This window comes from Aspergillus brunneoviolaceus (genome assembly GCF_003184695.1).
Source record: "Aspergillus brunneoviolaceus CBS 621.78 unplaced genomic scaffold BO95scaffold_66, whole genome shotgun sequence".
Taxonomy (NCBI): domain Eukaryota; kingdom Fungi; phylum Ascomycota; class Eurotiomycetes; order Eurotiales; family Aspergillaceae; genus Aspergillus; species Aspergillus brunneoviolaceus.
The window spans coordinates 57,461-75,469 of record NW_020290796.1 but is presented as its reverse complement, the minus strand read 5'-3'; the positions used below and the strand labels follow the sequence as shown (position 1 = coordinate 75,469).

The window sequence follows — 18,009 nt, the reverse complement described above, 5'->3', positions numbered from 1 at the left end:
TGGCTGTCAAAAAAAGAGGGCGAGGACAAACACTGAGCGGTGTTCTTCTGACTCTACATAAGAGTGCGTAGAGGGTCAGAGTGGGCTATTAGCATTTCAGCGACCCCGACCAGCTTCGCCATGTTTTTTGAGCCTCCATGTCATCGCTGACTCTAGGAATCTATGGTAGACACACCATGACGCCTGTAAGCATTATGCATCCCTGTCATGCTTATGCGCAGCAGTATCTTCCTCGATTCATTGTGCATGTCAGGCACGCAATCCCTTTGTCTGATACAACGCTGATTGACTGGCTTGCCTAATTGATTGGCTAGTCGAGGGAACGTACTAAAGCTAACACAGTCACCCATTCAATAACACTGCGCTGCACGATGCGGCCTAGAAGAGGTTGCAATTTATAAAGATTCATAGCAGACGCCGGTCCCGACGAATCGCAACAGCCCTCTTCCCTCGCACCAGGCTCACCCTTACTCTCACTTTACCCCATGGATAACAAGAGCTTTCGCGTTATCATTATTGGCGGCGGCCCGGTCGGGCTCTACCTCGCCCACACCCTCGCGCTTGCTCAGATCGATTACATCCTCTTGGAGCGGCAAGCCTCCGTCCTGAACAAGAACGGCCATCTGATCTTCATCTGGCCCCAGACGGTTCGACTGCTCGATCAGATCGGAGTTCACGAGCAACTGAGGGAAGTCGCCATCCCTCTGCACGCTAAGAAGCGCATTGATGGCATCACGGGCGGGGTCATGACAAACAGCCACTTCTGGGAGTCTATGGAAGAGAAGTACGCCCCATGGTCATGGCAATCATCACGATATCCCTTGGGCTGTTGGCCTCGGAAGAGCTAACCAGGCATCGATTCTCTCCCAGTCACGGATACGCTTTCCTTCCGCTCCTGCGCCCGGATTTGGTGCGGATTCTCTACGGCAATCTCCCGGACAAGGAGACCCGAGTCCGGACCTCAGCCGAGGTGGTGGACATTCAGACAACCGCGAACGGGGTCCGCGTCTACCTGCATGACCAAACCGTGCTTCGAGGAGCGATTGTGATTGGGGCGGACGGCGTGCACAATCGCACCCGATCGCTGATGCAGACCCTGTTGAGGCGGGCCACGGGGGCCGCCGTGGACATCGATCCGATGGTGGCTCACTTCCACGGCATCTTCGGCCGGGCCTCTAATAAGGATCTTGGGATCGAGCAGGCAGTGCTGTTGGAGTCGCGCGGCTCCGGATCAGTAATCCAATGCACGGCCACGCGGGAAACCGTCCATTTCGTAACGCTGACGCCGCTACCTGTTGCTGCCGCGGGTCGGCGCGGGCACCAAGCCACCCTCCAAAAGATGGAGGCGCACGCAGCTCTGCTGGCTGACATTGCCGTTTGCCCCGGGGTCCAGTTTGGCGACATCTGGCGTCGGTCGGACAAGAACACAGCTCGCAAGCTGAACCAAAAGAAAGGATTCCTGACCTGTTGGCATCACGACCGCATCGTGCTGGTCGGGGACGCCGTCCACAAGGGCACCAGCGTCAATGGCCTCGGGCTGACCTATAGCCTACACTCAGCGGCGGCCCTAGCCAACAAACTGCAGCATCTGCTCGCGACCTCCCCGACGAATCCGTCAACAGTGCTGCTCGACGGCACCTTCAGGCGGTACCAGCGGACCCGCGAGGCCGAGGCGAAGCAGATTTGGTGCAACGGCCGCGCAATAATCCGCCAGGTCACGGCCGTCTCGTGGATGGCCTGGTTCTGGGATCACTACATTCTCCCGTGGGTAGACATCGAACGCTTCGGCTGGGGGCTCCTTATTTCGCTGCTACTCATCCGCCACGGGCATACCCTCCTATATATCCCATTCGAAGGGAGGCAAGGATCAGTGCGCTGGACTCGACAGCCCAAACTGTAAATATAGTCGTACTCATCCGAAGTGGGGGATCTCGATGCTGGGGTGGGGGGACCTCCCGCCATCCTGGGTCTTAACCCTACACGGCGAATTATCGCCGCCATTGGTCAGGGGACCAATCTGGCAGGAAGATAGCAATTTACTGAAATTGATTTGCAATGGTAGATCTTTATCACATGGACGGGCTTATGGCGCTAGCAGGCGTAAGCTGACGGCCGCTGGTATTATGCTTCGCTCGCCCTTTGTATTATCTCCGATCAGTCCGTTCGGTCCTGTACAGACCGACAAGCATAGAAACTCGTCTCTCTTTCACATTTAAGAACACTCGACAACTTCAACAGCTCGGAAAACGTCCTATAATCATAACAGAACTGCTTTTTTATTGAATTGAGAAGAATCCCCGATCCTTACTAGTATTGGTAGCCGATCATATCCATCGACCCAGTTCCAATAACCGTCGAGGCTCTTGCCCCCAACGATCCTCGCGTGGAACACAAGAAACTCTGCGTCGAAGAGGGGATCACATATCACTATATGGTGGCCAACCCCCCGACCAAGCCCAGCGCAACTGTTCTGCTTCTTCACGGCTGGTACGTCTGCGTGCGATGAGTGCAGTTGCCCTTGGGCCCATGTTTAACTCGGATTGTCTTTCTCCGCTAGGCCTGATCTTGGGATGGGCTGGCGCTACCAGGTGCCCTGCCTCCTGTCACTCAACCAGCAAGTTCTCATTCCTGATCTCCTGGGCTATGGGCGGACCTCCGCCCCCTCTTCGCCGTCGACGTACACTCTCAAGCGCATGGCCAGCCACATCGCGGCGCTGATCCGAACCACGACTGACACGCCAGTGATTCTGGTAGGCCACAACTAGGGAGCCTTCCTCGCGTGGCGGATTGCCCTCTACTTTCCCGAGTTGGTGCGCGGTCTCGTCAGCTTCTGCATCCCCTTCTTTCCGCCGCTGCCCTTCGTGGTCCCCCTGGAGCAGTTCGTCCGCCAGTTTCCGGACTTCGCCTACCAGCTGCAGCTGGCGGGCCTCTATGCTGAGGCAGCCGCGTCCAGGTCGCCCGCCCACCTCCGTGGATTCCTGCGCAGCATGTTCGGTGGGGTGACATCCGGGGGCGAGCCGGGGTTCGACGTCCGCGTCGGCGTGATCGCGGAGCGCCTGCCACAGTTCGGACCCTCCCCGTTGGTGGAGGAGGAGATACTGGACTTTTATGGTAGAGACTTCACCCGCCATTGTTCCCTCCCCCAGTGTGACTGGCCCAGCTCAACTGACACGACACAGTTTAAGAGTATTCCCGGACGGGTCTGCACGGCCCGATGAACTGGTACCGCACGCGCATCCTCAACGGCGAGGACGAAGTGCATCTGGCGGAGGCGCAGTCGACCTTCGCGCTGGCGATCCCGGCCATGATCGTCATGGCAGGCCAGGATCCCGCCCTGCCACCCCGTCTTCTCGACGGCCAGGACGCCTTCTTCCCCGCCGGCCTGCAGACAAGGGTTATCCCCGACGCCTCGCACTGGGTGCTAATTCACCACCCGGCCGAAGCGAATAACTGCATTAGCGAGTTCCTGGCCAACGTGCTAGACAGCACTGTCGATATTGATCTTCCCAGGAAACCACCAGCTTCAGCGCCCGTCCCTTCGTCCTCCCAGTTCTAGGTTCCCGAGTGGAGATTTTCTTTGGGGGGCGGTTGTTGCCAAACTCTCAGGCTAGTCGATAGACGGCTGGCGGATGAGAACGGTGGGGTAATAAAGTGAATGCAATTCTCTTGGCCTAAAGTGTAGAAGCAAATCCGTAGACTGCTTGCAGCTAGGCTACATGATGAAGAGGATCATCCAGTTCTGCAAAGAACAAGAATATCGTACTCCAGTTCGACCGTTAATATTTCTGCGAGTCCGGAAAGGTCCGGAGAAGACCAACTGACACCCTGATATGTCATTAGTTTGATAACAAAGTGCAGTCGCCAGGCATGGGCTGCCTTGAGTGCTAACTCATAAGCAGACGCAATAAGTTGTGCCAACGTTAAACTGATCAACGAGTATAAGCATGCAAGGCAGCGACGAAACCGTACGGATTCGACGTGTGGATATAGATCAAAAACCGGGGACTCCCATCTGAATGTACTTCGTCCTTGAATTATATTCATACATCCATATATACTCCAACAACGCTTTGTACAGTCATTCATCTCTCCTACTCTGGTCGGATCTCCTCTTTTCTCTGGTCACGAGTAGGCGGTGGGCAAAGGATTGCTATATCGGAAGACATTGCTGGGATCGTACTTCTTCTTCAGCTCCGCCAGGCGAGGCAATTTCCGAGCCCCGTACATCTCCTCCAGCGCCTCGTCCCCGTTGGCATAATTAACGTACACCGCCAGGTCGTCGTACCCCGATGTCTCGATGAGAGTGTCGCGGACCTTCTGGGCCATGGCGATGGATGGAGCTTCGACGCTGCTGTCCGACGTACTCCAAACAAACTGGAGCATACTACAGGAGGCATCATGCTACAGTTAGCGGTCAAGTTTCTCCTGCGCACCTTGGGGGGAGGGAAGGCTATCTTACACGTAAGTCGTGGTGTCGCGCCAGGGATATGCGGTCTTCTCGTCGGCCACGGCCACCACCGCCTCGTTGGCCCACGACTCGAATACGACACTGGACGACTGGCCCTCCGTATAAGCCGCCCAGAAGTTGACCATCATCTCGAAGACCTCAATCCAGGTGGCAGCCGTTAGCGTACGCAGGTTGACCCCGTAGATGTCGTAAATGCTGCCGTTCTCGCAGACCTCGGCGTCGGTGGCAAAGGCGGCGATCGCGCTCAGTTCATTCCACGGGACCTCAGTCACGTTGATGAACGAGGGGCCGACGTCGAGTATTGGCGCCAGGAGCTCCAGGGCCTCCTTCTGATCCCCTTCGTACACGTAACTGGCGATAATCTCGGGCTGAAGGGACGTGTGCGGATGGTTAGCCAGTCCAGGATCTGATGATTATGGGACTGCAAAATCCTCTCCCAGGAGGGAGGAGGGGATGAACTCACACCGTTGATGTCGGCGTTGTAGAGGATCTCTGTCTCGATAGCCCAGTGCGCGGAGATGTTGAAGTTCTCCAAGGCAGTGAAGTAGGTCACGTTCCGGCTGGCAGGAAAGATTAGATCGATGCTGGTGTAGTTGCCGGTCAAAGGATGAAGTTGATAGGTGGCCGTCGTGAGAATACCCAGGTTAGCCCCAGCGCCGCGAATGCCCCAGAACAGGTCGGCATTGGAGTTTTCCGAGACCTCGAGGACCTCACCAGCGGCGGTGACTACCCGGGCAGACAGCAGCCCATCGATTACCAGGCCGTACGTCCCCTGCAACCGCCCGATGCCGCCCCCGATGGTGGCGCCGATCATCCCGACACATGTGCAAGTGCCGGTCTCTGTGCCAGGGTCGGTCAGTAAGAGCTACGCCTCATTCCTGGATATAATGGGACGAGACTCACGGATCTGATACCCCGCCTCGTAGACGGGGTCCATAACGTCGCCGAAAGTCACACCAGGCCCGATGGTCAAGGTGCCGGCAGCGGCGTCAACTGCCACCGTGTCTAGCGGGCTCAAGTCCAAGGCCAGGCCATTTTGGAGATTCCCAAACGTAATGCTATAGCCGTGACGGCCCCCGGTGGCCAGGAACGAGATGTTGTTGGCTGTCGACAATTTCACCTAGCTCCGCTGAGTGAGTCTCCATCTAGCTTGATGGCTGCAATCGAACTTCACTCACCGCTGTGATCAGGTCTTGTTCAGAGTGAATGGACAGCGCCGCGGCATAGTTCGGAGGCCGGTACACATCCCATCGGGCAGTGGCATCGGTGAAGTCGGTGGACCCTGGAGCGGACAACACAGTACCAGTCGACCAGTTTCCACGGCTGAGGATGGACAGCAGATTCGTCGTTGACATCGCCGCTGATGCCTGACTGTCCTCTGCAAGCCAGAAAGACATAAGGGTCAGAAATCCCGAGTACCGCATGTTGAGTAAGTGACTCATTGGGGCTCAACTCTGTCGATGTCGATTGCGTGTTATCCCCGGCTGATCTGTTCCTAGACGGACCTTATAAACTTTGGCTGAGCCTACAATCGTTTTCAGATGTTGTATTGTTCGGGTTTTATCCCGCCATGTTCAGATGCTCGATTCTTTGAAGACGGATAGTCAGTGCCGCTGCTCCGGGCTCCGGCGCTGACCCGTAATGGTCATCCTCGCTATCAGGCACCTCGACCTTTCAGGAGAACACAAGAGAATTGTTACATTATGCTGACATGTCACCCCAATAGGAAGGATTTGATTGGGGTGTCACACTGTCAGCCCGACAAATGGTCAATCCTTTAGTCAGTCAGCGAGCAGGTAAGGACACTTCTTTATTTAGACAATTGGTCTGATTCTCTATATTCCATCATGCTGTTAAACAGTTTCATACGTCTAATGCACTTGTTTTCCTAGTTCTTTGCCACTTATCTGGCAGATGCACTTCGTTGCCTAACAACCCCAGGGAGCTTGGTTTGCTCTACCAAGCTACAAATGCTTAAGGAGGTGCTCCTTAAAACCGACTAGTACTTTAAGCTTATGCTCCGGCACAGCCTACCTTGGAGTTATCATTCCCAGAAGAGGGGATGCCTTAAGCCTGTCTTAGGGCTATTGTTGATAAAGTCGCTGGTTATTTCTACATATCTTCGCTGTGGAGGTGATATTGGGTTCAGGTGATTTCAACATGTCAGCTTATAGGGATGGACCGGTGAGTAGGTATACAAAAACCAAATGAATTGGAAAGTTGAAAAAAAAAAACAAGTTTCTAGTTCGTAGAATAGATATTTATCAAACTTATTAATAATTATTACTTTCTATATCAATTAAACTTGCAGGATTTTAAAGCAGGAGATAAAACATTAATCTAATAGACCTGATGTTAGCACAATCCTTACTTAACTCCTTTTTCAGTAGAAACTCAAGTAAGTCTGAGTAGAACATTTCACACTACTACATGTAAGCTGACAGTTCCATGCAGACAGGCAGGTGAAGAAAAATCAATTCAGGCACAGGATGACCTTATGTTGCTTCAGCTGCAGTCAGCTGACATCATCGGGTGTGACTATTTGTCATGCCATCCGAAATGCTCATTATTTTCGACAACATGACACCTCGATGTCTCACTTGTCAAGGTTAGTGATGACGGCCAGCCCTACATGACATAAGTTCCCTTACTGTCAAGCTAAGGTATCACAGATCGTCTGTCAGCGAGTAAGGCAGACCGAGATTTTTGTGAATCTAGATGGGTAGTGGTTTTGTGAAAGCCTTCAGCTTTAAAAGCTACAGGTGCACATGTTTTGGTAGAAGTATCTGTATAGTTATCTGTTACCTCCGGTCAAACAAACTGCGAGCAATCTATTCCATCCATCCCCCCATCACTGCTCTCCTTGAGACTCCATGGCATCTGGCTTTCCCGCGGAGCCTCCTGTAGGCGCAGGCTATGTCTTAAACGGCTTCCCCGCACCCGGCTTGCGGAAAACTGTCCGCCACATCACCGGCCACAACTTGGATGGCCAGTCTGTCTTCCTCAGCACCGACTGCGGGGCGCACCACCGAGTCATGGGCGAGCAGCAGGCGGTTGCCAACATCCTCTATTCGACCAAGGAGACCCCTGTCGACTTGAACGACGAAGCCGACCTCAAATATGCGGCTGAGACGGAGGCATGCCTCACTCTATGAATTTCCTACTTTTTCTCCACAACGTGACTGACGCAAATGTTTAGCCTGGCCTGCATATTCACAACGGCTCCGTCGTCCGTATGATCGACTTCGCGCCGAATGTCGAGTCTCCCCTGCACCGGGCTGTGTCAATCGACTATGGCATCGTTGTTGAGGGCGAGTTCAAGCTGATCCTCGACTCCGGGGAGGAGCGCATTATGCGCCAGGGCGACATAAGTGTCCAGCGAGCGAGCGACCGCCCACAAGTGGCACAACATTACGGGTAATGGAACCATGCCCGGGCGGATGCTCTGGGTATTGCTGGACTGCAAGGAAGTGGTGGTGAATGGCAAGGTGATGGAGGGTTTCCGGGGGGACTTGGCGAAGGAGTATGTGGGCTTGGAGCCCCAGGAGGGAGACTGAAATTGATTTAGCTTTGAAATTCGCGTTTTGTTTTGGGTGGGGGGGGGGGGGGGGGTTGTATACAGTCTATGAATTGAACATGTATGGAGTCCATGAGACCTCTCTCGAGAATATTACAGTCTGTTGTCAATAGAACCTTGAGATCATTGAAAAGGATGGCTCCTATTGGTGTCCACCTCCACGTTGACTAGTGGTTACCGCGTCGTCGCTGTGATAGAATTCAATTCAATTCAAATACTATTATATCTGATCAAGCTCGCTAATTGGGATGTTAGCTATACAGGTACTTCTAGAGTGGCTATACCTGACCGTCATACCTCAACTGAAACCTGACCGTTAACCGGCGGTCAGGTTAAGATTAAGAGATTTCCTTAACAGTCATTAACTGTTTTGAACTGCAGGATAGAAAGGTCAGGTATAACAGATAGATTAATAAAGAAAATAAATTAATTAACTTCTATTAAAACAAACATTACAAACACAGAACTATAAAAAAAGTGGTACATATACTACTCAGTACTAACTACTGAGTACTACTGAGTGGGTAATACCCTCCCGGCAAATCGTTGTCAACACGACCAGAAGTATCCATTCGCCTGAGGTATCGGCTTTCTGCTCAAATCCGGCACTATACAGATGACATTCGCCGTTGAGCGGGCCCAAGTTGGCAGCGTGGCAGGATTAACTGGCGGTTGCTTGTACAGCACACTGCCGGGCACAGTCCAGGGCGCTGGAGGCAATTCCCCCCGATAAGTAGGCTTCCTTTGCATAGGCGCCACACTTGTATTCGTAGATAATGCCGTCGACCGGGTCCTCCCCCTGGCTGCTGGTGCCTGGGCAGCAGGCGTTCTTGTTGGCTATTACCCCCGGAGTCGAGGGAGAGAGGCAGGTGGGATCTGCAAGGGCTGAAGAAAAAAGAGCAGATAGCCCAAATATAATCGGGACGATTGCCTTATACAAAATGATGGTTTGCAAGAATAAAATGAGTGGAGGTCAAGACTAAGTAGGTAGAGGATGAAGCGAAGAAGGGTGGGAGAGAGGACAAGAGATTCTTGATTCTCACTGGGATTGGGAACTCTTTTCGGAGCGATTGAGCCGAGTTGAGAATGAAGAAGGGAGGTCCATAAGTTCATGGTTACTACGTTGTGGTTGTATCCCGTATTGGTTGTGCTGGATCAAAGCATCATCCATATCTTCGACGCATCCCGACCGGGTCTGTTGGCCGGTGCTGGTCATGATCCGCACTTCTAGCTCAAAAAAAATCGATTGGTAAGTTCCGAAACATGGATTACTATTAAAGCCATACAGTATTAGCATTCTACTGTTCTTCAATACGTTGTACCTAGAACCAGTCGCATTGAAATGATTGCTGTAGTTTTCAGCGGGAACGTCGATCAAGACCAGCGTGGGGCAGGAGCTGCAGCTGCAGAATAAAGTAGGAAATACAAAGTTGTAGAAATTATGTTTATAAACGCCTCGCCGAGCTGAGATGGAGAGTAACAGCTTCTGACTGGTGGAACAAAGAGCTTATGAGTATGGTCCGCAGACTTATCCAGACACAATCATTGGAGTATTAAGAAGAAACCATGTTGCTACCCTAGTCAAGACAACTCTCTAAGGATGTTTGGCTGGTTTGCATAGAATCGTCTAGAATTCCGGTGTATACATGTAACAAGTATTTCTGACCTTACACTACCATCTTGTATCTTACACTGCGTAAGAAAGCCATAATAACAGCCTAATCCCACTTCAAGCTAGTCTACGGGTGTGGCGCCTATAAAGAGCGAAAGAGTCTAGAACTGCGTAATCCAAACTTGCACGGCACTGTAGTGCAGGGGATGACACCACGCCGTTGTACCTGCGCCCTGCAGTACTTACTGTCTTCTTCTTTCTGGGCGTTTCTACCGTCCTTTGCTTGGGTGAACTCTCACGCTTCCTACGAAATGCCGTAGCCTTGATCTCCGGGCCGGGAAGGTGGGCTGAAGAGAATAGGGACGAGAGTCGCCCTACTGCAGTGCCTATAGTTAAGATACATAATTAGCTTGCGTAGGTGGAGAGATTAAATAGCCAGGCAGCTCGCTGAAGACTAGGCTGGAATTTATCCAATCGTCGCTTTGTACATTGCGGGAGTCCAAAAGTTGCTGGCACTGGCACAGAAAAAGTAGTGAGATCAACATCTAAATAAGAGGTAATTCTTGGCAACGGGGCTGTGCTACGAGGCCACGTCGGCTGCGGGAGCAATAAGTACAGTTTAGAGAGGTCGCGCCCTGAACGAACTGAAGAGAGGTGAATAGGGGTGAAGATAAGGCGGCAATGACGCCTTATCCACCAAGTCAAAAAGAGACGGGTGAGCACCGACATACAACAGAAGGGATTCGCTGGTGGTCACCCACCCAACTACTAACCTCCCGGCGTGTGGCTTGAGTACGGCTGAGCGGACGGGAAGCCCTATTTTCCACACCCTGTGGTCGTATGTGCTTGAGAAGGGCTTGGGAACGTTTATATAGCGTGTTTATCAGTTTGTATAGTAAGTAAATTAGCATTTCATGCCCTGCTGTGGATGCTCTATGTCCCGGGAAAGGCCAGAAAAGGTTGCCGGGTCACCGGACGGATATCCTAGGAAAGGCCTATTGGCTACTGGGTACTCAGGTATCAATTCTCGCAACGCTTCGCTTGAAAGAACAATTTCATGCTATTGCTAAACACGTAAAACAGGGTATCATCCTCGCTCACCACCACTGCATCCACACGTCACAGCATGATCATCCACACCAGACTCCCGACCGACATGGCGACCAGAATGACCGTCACGAAGGCGGCGCCAACGCGGTCGCCCGTCGTGATAGTGCTGAGGGTCTCCTCGTCGTTGGTGTCGTCGGATGTGCCGGCGGAGGGGTCGCTGGTGCTATTGCCGCCGGTGGAGGCGGTGCGCGGGGTGGCGGAGGAGTTGATGTAGGGCAGCAGGGCGGCGACGAAGACGTTGACGACGCTCATCTGCTCCTCCAGGCCGGACCAGCCGTCCCAGGTGGAGTTCCAGCGGACGCCGCAGGAGCTGTTGGAGTATCCCGTGCAAGACGCGGCGGCGCCCTCGGCGGAGCCCTGCAGCTTGGGCAGTATGCGGCTGTAGGTCGAGGGCACGAGCATGGCGGTGAAGGCGAGCCAGTTGGATAGAAGGCCTTTGAAGATGATCTCGTCGCGGTTGCACACCTCGGTGGGCTCGCAGGTGATCTCCGACATGACGTTGCCGCCGTACTTGGTCGGGAAGAAGGTATCGAATGTCACGTTCAGCAGGCCGTTGACGGCCGTCTGCCACTTGCTGCGGCTGGTGCCGTTGGTGTAGTTGTACATGTACGCCGCGCCCCCAAGAAAGGCCCCGTAGTTGTAGGTCCACTGGTTGTCGCCCTGGGTGCTGCAGTCGTTGGTCGTCTCCGTGGAGTCGGCAACGTTCCAGGTCGAGTTGCTGAGTAGCGGCGTCGACGCGGACCAGTCCCAGATCTTCTCCGCCCATTGATAGTACGTCTGGTTGCTGGTGTAGCGAGCCAGCCGCGCGGAGAGCTGAAATAGACCCGCGTTCGAGATCGTGTTCTTCATTGTATACCCGCTTTCGTAGGACCACATCTGCCACCGCATCCCCCCGTCGCACGAGGTGGTATCCCATCGCGCGACTTGGGTGTTGAAAACCCCCTGCGCCAGCGCCAGCCACGAGTATCCGTCGTCCGAGTTGGGGAAGTTGAGCTCCGCCGCCGTCATCGCCGCCAGACCCCAGAACATCTGATCATCGTTTCCCTAGTTATTGTCAGATTGGGCTTATTGAGCGAAATTGTAGAGGAAGAAGATTAAAGTTTCTTACCAGCCAGCTGCTATAGTTGGATGGCATATAATCGCAATCTCCTGCTTGCCACTGCATTCCTTGGATCACCTCCTTGTTGTAGGTGCTATCACTGGTATAGTGATAATACAGAATGAGAGCCATGAACATGGCACCGCCCTCCCACCACGTATCATCGAGCTTCCCTGGTATGTGGCCTGACTCGTTGCCATGGTAGTAGGACATCAACCCGTACGCGGCGGTGCTGGCGGCATCTTTGATGGATTCTTTGTAATGACTAGTGATTAGCAATCCTGCTTGTTGGAATATTGAACAAGAACAATCAAGTCGAACGAATCGAAAAAGGAACGAAACATACGCTCACTGCTAACTTCGATATCTATTGCTCGCGTGCCGTGAACAATAGCAAGAACAATCAGCAAGCACCCCGGCCAGGCGGTAAAAGACCACAGATTCTTCATGGTCGGAGAACGTCCAGCGTCTATCACTCGTTGATCGAGCATGAATATCCCAACTTAGGGCATCAAACACCAGCAAAAACGACAACCATTTCAGAAGGAAGTTCGATAGCCAGAAAAACTGGCGATCAACCTAAATAAGCCTTTTTTCCCAGTAACTCTAAACAGCTCCCAACCATCGACCGGTTTCCTGGAATCACTCCGGCACTGGCGCGTAGAAAGCATCGTCTAGTCACTAAGTAGTCGTCAGCATCCACGAGTGTATTTGCTCGGCAGTCCCCACTATTCCCCGCCTGAACGTAAGTTCCCTCCTAGGCAGCAGAGATTTAGCTCCGTGAAGATAACGCTACCGATAGCGGATTTTTCATCGACTTAGACCGAGAAAGTCTGCATTCTACTCATTGTTCTTGAAGACCGAGCCTTTAGGGCGATAGACACATCGCCATTGTGGGTGATTGAAGATCGGCGATGTCATCACGGCGGCCAACATTCCAGCCCGGAATTGCGGGCCTCCACATGTGGGCTCCTCGGTAGTGCCCGACTCGAAGAGATTCATCATCGCCAATGGTGCCAAGAAGACTTATTGATTCTCCCGAATGAGGCTTGGCTGCTTAGCCCTAAGTTCTTCGAGACTGCTGTTAAGATTTTAGTCACTCAGCCCGTGCTAACTCGTGCTCAACCAAATTGCTGGGAGTGGGGAGGCTCGTAAAGGACTGCACTATGTGTTGTGCTTGTTAGCGGTTCGTGATCACATACTTTTCAAGTACTGAATAAAGTTCGTGAGTCTTCTCAGGTGCAGAACGAGATACCTTGAGCAGAATGGTTGGATAAGAACAGCGAGGATACACGCTGGCTTGGTTGGTGGCATCGGGTTTTGATTTCCCGCTTGGATAAGCATCTGGGTCGCTTCAAAATCAATGAAATAGGAAGTGGCAGATGTCCTAGAGCCTGCAAGGTTGAGTTTCATAGTCTATCTGTGATTTTGAAGCTGCTTAGGTTGGCTATAAGAAAGGAGAATTTCGATCTCTTGGTGTTGTGGAGAATTGAAGAAAATCAAGATTGATCGGAAGGCACAGTGTAGCTGCCTGAGGCTACCGTCTTCTGAGACCGATTCATGTGGAATGAGAGGTGGCCGCGCCCAATCGCTCTATGCCTCGGAGGGCAAAAGGTCTCTCATTTCTATCGAGGCTTTGTGAAGCATGTGTGGTTCAATTTACAAATGCGGTGTGGGAGGGAGTGGTATTTTGGAGCTTTGGAGGGAAGACAGAGAAGCATCGGTACGAGGCAGCCGGGGGAGGAAGGTATGGAATCGATCAGTCAAGTCTATTCACCCACAAAGCTATCATCTCCTTCACCCCAACCCACTATAGTGTGTAAGCCTGTTACTTCACTTCACTAACTACCAACATTCCCACTTCAATTGCAGAGGTCCATGGAGTCTAGATTATTCACACTACCCAGCGTTTTAAGCCCGGACCTGCACAATGAATTGTATCAAACCTATTTCCTTGATTGGAAAGATGAATCTATGCTAAACAAAGGAAGAATAAACTCTCAACTCCAAAATCCAGAGTCCCCAGTTCCCAGTTCCCAAACCGAATCCCATAAAACACATGCCCCAATGATGTATCCCGCAGGTAGCTAACTAAGTGACTAAGTAACAAACTGACTCACCAACTAACATCAACCAGTTGTAAGAAGAAAAGATCTATTCTAAACTGCATAACCCATGGTCTTGGGTGCGTACTTCTTCAAGCTGCGGCCGCCGCCGCTGCAACCCACAGATCCGATGTCGATAGTGTTCAATTCTCGACTAAGGGCGTCCATGCCCATACTGCCGCCAAGGACAGGGTAGTTCTGGTTCATCGCCTGTGCGATAGGAACCTTCGAAGGAATAGGTGGACCCATGTTGGGGGCTCCATCCGTGTATGCCGGCGGACGTCGAATGCCAAATCCACGTTCGACTGTGCCATCGGTAGTTGGTCGTGCGAGGGGATTAGCCCGATGAGCAGCACGTTCGACTATGCCATCGGTAGTTGGTCGTGCGAGAGGATTAGCCCGATGAGCAGCACGTTCAACTGTGCCATCGTTTGTTGGTCGTGCGAGGGGGTTAGCCCGATGAGCAGGGTTGCGAAAGCGCACGACGACGCCAGGCTTCTTCGTCTTGCGTTCGGGCTCAGGTGCCCAGGTGTCCGTAGGAAGGTGATCAGACGGGTCAATTTCACGACCATCGTCTCCAATTATTGGGCCCATGGATGCGTTGGGGTTCAAAGCATCGTAGGAATCCGGTGAGAAAGGAGTGGGAGACACCCCGCGCTCCCTCATACTTGGAGGTCGAGGGCTGACAGATTTGCGACGGGGGACCAATTGTCTATCAGAGTTGGAGCTGACAGACGATCGAGTCACAATAGAACTGTGACTATCCAAGGACGGATCCATGGGGTAAGGAGGGCTCGGTGAAGATTCACGTGGGGGCTTCCTCAACGGATTCTCTTCTATGATGCCACTTCTGCGTCGTGCTTGCCTTTCATAAGTGACACGATCCGACTCTGCGTCGGCAATGACTGGGTCGAGGCCAGCAACAAGACTGGGTGGCACTGAGGGACCACTCAAGGAAGAACGCACACTCGGCATGCTGCTGCTGTCAACTGCAGTTGTGACCGAGGTGTAATTAGAAGGAAGGCCATCAGACACAGGATAGTGTCCTGATGATGCAGATTCGGTGGAGACAAGCGAGGGAGGCCTTATGTTCCTGACGTGGACCAAGGCAACTCGATGGGCCGGTGGTGGCGGTGGGAGATTGTTCTCGTCATTTTCATCCTCGACCCGAGGCTGCAATCTTGCCCACACAAGATCAGGGATAGGACGCCCCCCTTCACTGATCGACTTTGAGCAATACACCATCGACGGGCCACTATCGATGGACTCGCTGCAGCTGACATAAGACCCGCTGTCAGAGTAGTTGGGTGGATAAGGATATACCGTGCTTGGCTCGCTCGAGAAAAGACTGTGGTGAGAGCAGGGATAGACCGTACTTCCACCATCGGAGGTGCTCGTCGTGCTCGAAGAGGTTTGACTCCCATAGGGGCTAGGCTGAGTATGCGGCATATTGCTCACATATTGTTCACAAGAAGAGAATGGATAGCTGTTCTTCTCCCTCTGGGGCATTTGATTAAGTGGGCCGTCATCGGTCCATTCTTGATGACTGTGAAGGTGGGGGGGCTCGTAGTATGCCGGTCGAGGGGTCTCTTCATACACCCATTCAGGGTGACCGTGAAGGTGCGTTGGCCGTTCATGGCTCGCCATGGCGGGCGCCGACTGGGCGGGCTCATGGTATGCTGGTCGAACTGGAGCATGTGGTATTGGGGCTGATGGCACCTTTTCAGGTTGAGAAGGGCGTGTTCTAGTTGGATCGCTGGGCAGAGGACGTCTCTTGACATCCTTCAACTGTCTAGGCCCCGAAAGAGCGGACGAGGAAGAGGACGAGGCCGCAGTGAGAGTGATTGGTGGTGCTGAGGGCACACTCTTCCTAGTGTGAACCTTTTCAGTCCCCATGGTTCGGCGTTCGATGACAGCCTCATCCTCAGGCCGTGTGTCATAATAAGTCATCTCAAGACGCACTTCCCCTGCGTATTTTCCACGATGCTGCAGAGGGTGCCAGTGGTCGTTTTGGCTTCCACCAGGGATGATCAAATCTTTGAGATCGATCCAGGTTTCGCCGATTAAATCGGTCTTCTTGTCGTCGTTGAAAACGGAGACCTTGAGCTTAAAGTAGTCCGGAGACTCGTGAACGGTGAAGCGAAGCTCCTGATCCCTGCTAGCTGTTAGTACCGTGCTTGATATTGTGTAAAAGAAGAGCCTACCATCGAGGAGTTTGGCCACCGCGAAGATCCGTCTCTGTCTTCTTGGCTTCTTTGCCCAGACGAGCGGCACAATAGGGGTTTTGCTTGCCCATCGTCTTTCGATTAGGCAGGTTTTTGGCGCGATCAACAATAATCACTAGTGTCCCAATAGCGGGACCGTCGACAGACATGTCTGCGAAGATGCCAGCAGCATGAGCCATGGCCCTTCTGGATGGCCTGGCGTCCATGGCTGGAGTTGGTAGTGAGGAGGAATAAGTCAAACTATGGAGAGAAAGCGAGAGACGAGAGAGTTCGGTTTTGATGATGAGCCTAACAAGAGAAGCGAGAGGATGTCGAGTAACGAGAGTGGGGATAAGCGCTAGGTATAGCAGAACGAATGTATCACAGTGGAGAGTGTCAAAGCTTGGATTGTACTAGTCAGCAAAACTGGAGAATGAGTGGTTGCAAGGATAGAATGAAATAAAGAGAAGAGAAGAGAGAGAGGGAGAGAGAGGAAGAGAGAGAGACATACAAACAGCGATGGATGGATGGATGGTGGGTGGGTGGGTGGGAATGAGAGAGAGTCAGAAGCAGTGGAATGAAAGTCCGTCGAGTGGATGATGTTATTCTTTGAGTCGTAGGGCCCTGCTATCGATAAGAGTGCATGCAGTCATTGGATGACAGTGGTGGGGCGGATGCAAAGTCCGGTGGCTGGGAGCAAGGGGCTGAAGGCTGGGGCATGTCTTTCAGCTCCTTGATTGGCTACTAGGAGCGGCTAGTCCCATTCGTTTCTTGGCTTCTCAGCAGGTTACGGTAAAATACCTTCCCGCCCATAGCTCACCTACAGCCCGTATTTTTGACGTGCGTCACAGCGGGTATCTGGTAAATCCCAGCCACCTTGAACTTCCGCATAAGGAAGCCACGACCTGGGCCCTCGGCTCCGACCTGCCCCAACTGTATCCTCTAAAGGCACAGCCAGTGCGTATAGGTACTAGGCACTGCATTCTTGCGAGATGCATCTAAATTGAAGTATCGTGTATAGTATAGCTTACACGTTTTACAAGTAGCAGGAAATATGTACCGTACAGTGCTCGCCGCAGGTCAAACTTCACTCATCCATGTACAGTAATATTTCTCCCGTCCCCTGTACCCTGTACTGTATGTACATACGTCAGCCCCAGTTGGTGATTGATCATCGTCATATTTTCCGGGCGCTGAAACTAAAATTCAACCTTGTCGAGAGACTAAACTACGTAGTGTTTGTGGGCTGAGCTGCCGAGCAAATCCTGCTGCCTGTCAAAGCCACTGCCGCACATATGAGTAAAATCCTGTGTGTTTGTTTACATGGAGTTTGGATCTCAGTGAGGTCTGGGCAGAGTCGGCCACGGCTCGAGCCTGATGTCATACTGTGGATAAAGTCAATCAACCACTTCCCGCAAGGCGACCGAAACCGAGCACGGGCACCGTCTCCGATCAATTGTGAGATTGGGAGGCAAGGGAGATCTCATATGCACCCGGTGATCTGTCCCAGTGCGCCCCTCCCCTGTTCATCCTTCAGTGTCACACCAACCACCATCCTGGTTCTAGATCGATCGGAAATACCAGTCCACGTGGGGGTGGTTACTTCGCAGGTGGTAAGTCAGTGACGAAGTATGCTGCTGAACATTCCGAGGGACAGGATCGGCTGTGGGGAAGCGCTGTGGCTTGCTCCGGTCTGTGGCTGTCGAGTGGAGTCGTCGGGTACCTGACGCTGTCGGCATTCAGGCACCGATTCGGCCGTACCAATTGTCTGTGACTTTGCAAGCAAGGATTGAGTCATTAGAAGCGCCAGTAGGCCCCGTATATTCTGACAGAG

At 52.6% G+C, this 18,009-nt stretch overlaps 6 protein-coding genes across 6 annotated transcripts; 3 read left to right on the top strand and 3 right to left on the bottom strand.

The window, feature by feature from the left end:
- The first annotated feature begins 61 nt into the window (after window positions 1–61).
- BO95DRAFT_396428 (FAD-dependent oxidoreductase) lies at window positions 62–2,289 on the top strand. Its single transcript, XM_025583750.1, has 2 exons — window positions 62–784; window positions 871–2,289. Exons 1-2 carry the CDS (start codon window positions 486–488, stop codon window positions 1,898–1,900), a joined length of 1,329 nt encoding a protein of 442 aa, XP_025438838.1. The 5' UTR covers window positions 62–485; the 3' UTR covers window positions 1,901–2,289.
- On the top strand, window positions 2,124–3,556 carry BO95DRAFT_504340 (alpha/beta hydrolase; the record flags this gene model as incomplete). The annotated part of the gene is made up of 5 exons (XM_025591123.1): window positions 2,124–2,157; window positions 2,343–2,487; window positions 2,558–2,741; window positions 2,766–3,111; window positions 3,186–3,556. 5 exons carry the CDS (start codon window positions 2,124–2,126, stop codon window positions 3,554–3,556), a joined length of 1,080 nt encoding a protein of 359 aa, XP_025438837.1.
- Window positions 3,557–3,986: 430 nt separating this feature from the next.
- BO95DRAFT_420814 (FAD-binding oxidoreductase) lies at window positions 3,987–5,823 on the bottom strand (the record flags this gene model as incomplete). The annotated part of the gene is made up of 5 exons (XM_025584544.1): window positions 3,987–4,384; window positions 4,460–4,836; window positions 4,932–5,308; window positions 5,372–5,588; window positions 5,647–5,823. 5 exons carry the CDS (start codon window positions 5,821–5,823, stop codon window positions 4,123–4,125), a joined length of 1,410 nt encoding a protein of 469 aa, XP_025438836.1. The 3' UTR covers window positions 3,987–4,122.
- Window positions 5,824–7,135: 1,312 nt separating this feature from the next.
- Window positions 7,136–8,050, top strand: BO95DRAFT_446068 (cupin domain-containing protein). The gene is made up of 2 exons (XM_025587291.1): window positions 7,136–7,605; window positions 7,668–8,050. The coding sequence occupies exons 1-2, from the start codon at window positions 7,342–7,344 to the stop codon at window positions 7,887–7,889; spliced, it is 486 nt and encodes a 161-aa protein (XP_025438835.1). The 5' UTR covers window positions 7,136–7,341; the 3' UTR covers window positions 7,890–8,050.
- A 2,686-nt stretch (window positions 8,051–10,736) lies between these two features.
- BO95DRAFT_446067 (glycoside hydrolase family 76 protein) lies at window positions 10,737–12,572 on the bottom strand. Its single transcript, XM_025587290.1, has 3 exons — window positions 12,213–12,572; window positions 11,876–12,120; window positions 10,737–11,811 (listed from the first exon to the last, which is right to left on the bottom strand). The coding sequence occupies exons 1-3, from the start codon at window positions 12,313–12,315 to the stop codon at window positions 10,777–10,779; spliced, it is 1,383 nt and encodes a 460-aa protein (XP_025438834.1). The 5' UTR covers window positions 12,316–12,572; the 3' UTR covers window positions 10,737–10,776.
- Window positions 12,573–13,724: 1,152 nt separating this feature from the next.
- BO95DRAFT_396418 (uncharacterized protein) lies at window positions 13,725–16,709 on the bottom strand. The gene is made up of 2 exons (XM_025583749.1): window positions 16,176–16,709; window positions 13,725–16,126 (listed from the first exon to the last, which is right to left on the bottom strand). The coding sequence occupies exons 1-2, from the start codon at window positions 16,400–16,402 to the stop codon at window positions 14,026–14,028; spliced, it is 2,328 nt and encodes a 775-aa protein (XP_025438833.1). The 5' UTR covers window positions 16,403–16,709; the 3' UTR covers window positions 13,725–14,025.
- Window positions 16,710–18,009: the final 1,300 nt, after the last annotated feature.

What these genes read in the sequence shown, in the direction of transcription:
- BO95DRAFT_396418 (XM_025583749.1), bottom strand. Translation starts at nt 16,402, where the DNA reads ATGGACGCCAGGCCATCCAGAAGGGCCATGGCTCATGCTGCTGGCATC. An exon ending in GGTGGCCAAACTCCTCGATG is followed by an intron (nt 16,127 to 16,175) that starts GTAGGCTCTTCT and finishes AACAGCTAGCAG; the next exon opens with GGATCAGGAGCTTCGCTTCA.
- BO95DRAFT_446067 (XM_025587290.1), bottom strand. Translation starts at nt 12,315, where the DNA reads ATGAAGAATCTGTGGTCTTTTACCGCCTGGCCGGGGTGCTTGCTGATT. An exon ending in TATCGAAGTTAGCAGTGAGC is followed by an intron (nt 12,121 to 12,212) that starts GTATGTTTCGTT and finishes GTCATTACAAAG; the next exon opens with AATCCATCAAAGATGCCGCC. An exon ending in CCAACTATAGCAGCTGGCTG is followed by an intron (nt 11,812 to 11,875) that starts GTAAGAAACTTT and finishes GACAATAACTAG; the next exon opens with GGAAACGATGATCAGATGTT.
- BO95DRAFT_396428 (XM_025583750.1), top strand. Translation starts at nt 486, where the DNA reads ATGGATAACAAGAGCTTTCGCGTTATCATTATTGGCGGCGGCCCGGTC. An exon ending in TGGGAGTCTATGGAAGAGAA is followed by an intron (nt 785 to 870) that starts GTACGCCCCATG and finishes ATTCTCTCCCAG; the next exon opens with TCACGGATACGCTTTCCTTC.
- BO95DRAFT_446068 (XM_025587291.1), top strand. Translation starts at nt 7,342, where the DNA reads ATGGCATCTGGCTTTCCCGCGGAGCCTCCTGTAGGCGCAGGCTATGTC. An exon ending in AATATGCGGCTGAGACGGAG is followed by an intron (nt 7,606 to 7,667) that starts GCATGCCTCACT and finishes GCAAATGTTTAG; the next exon opens with CCTGGCCTGCATATTCACAA.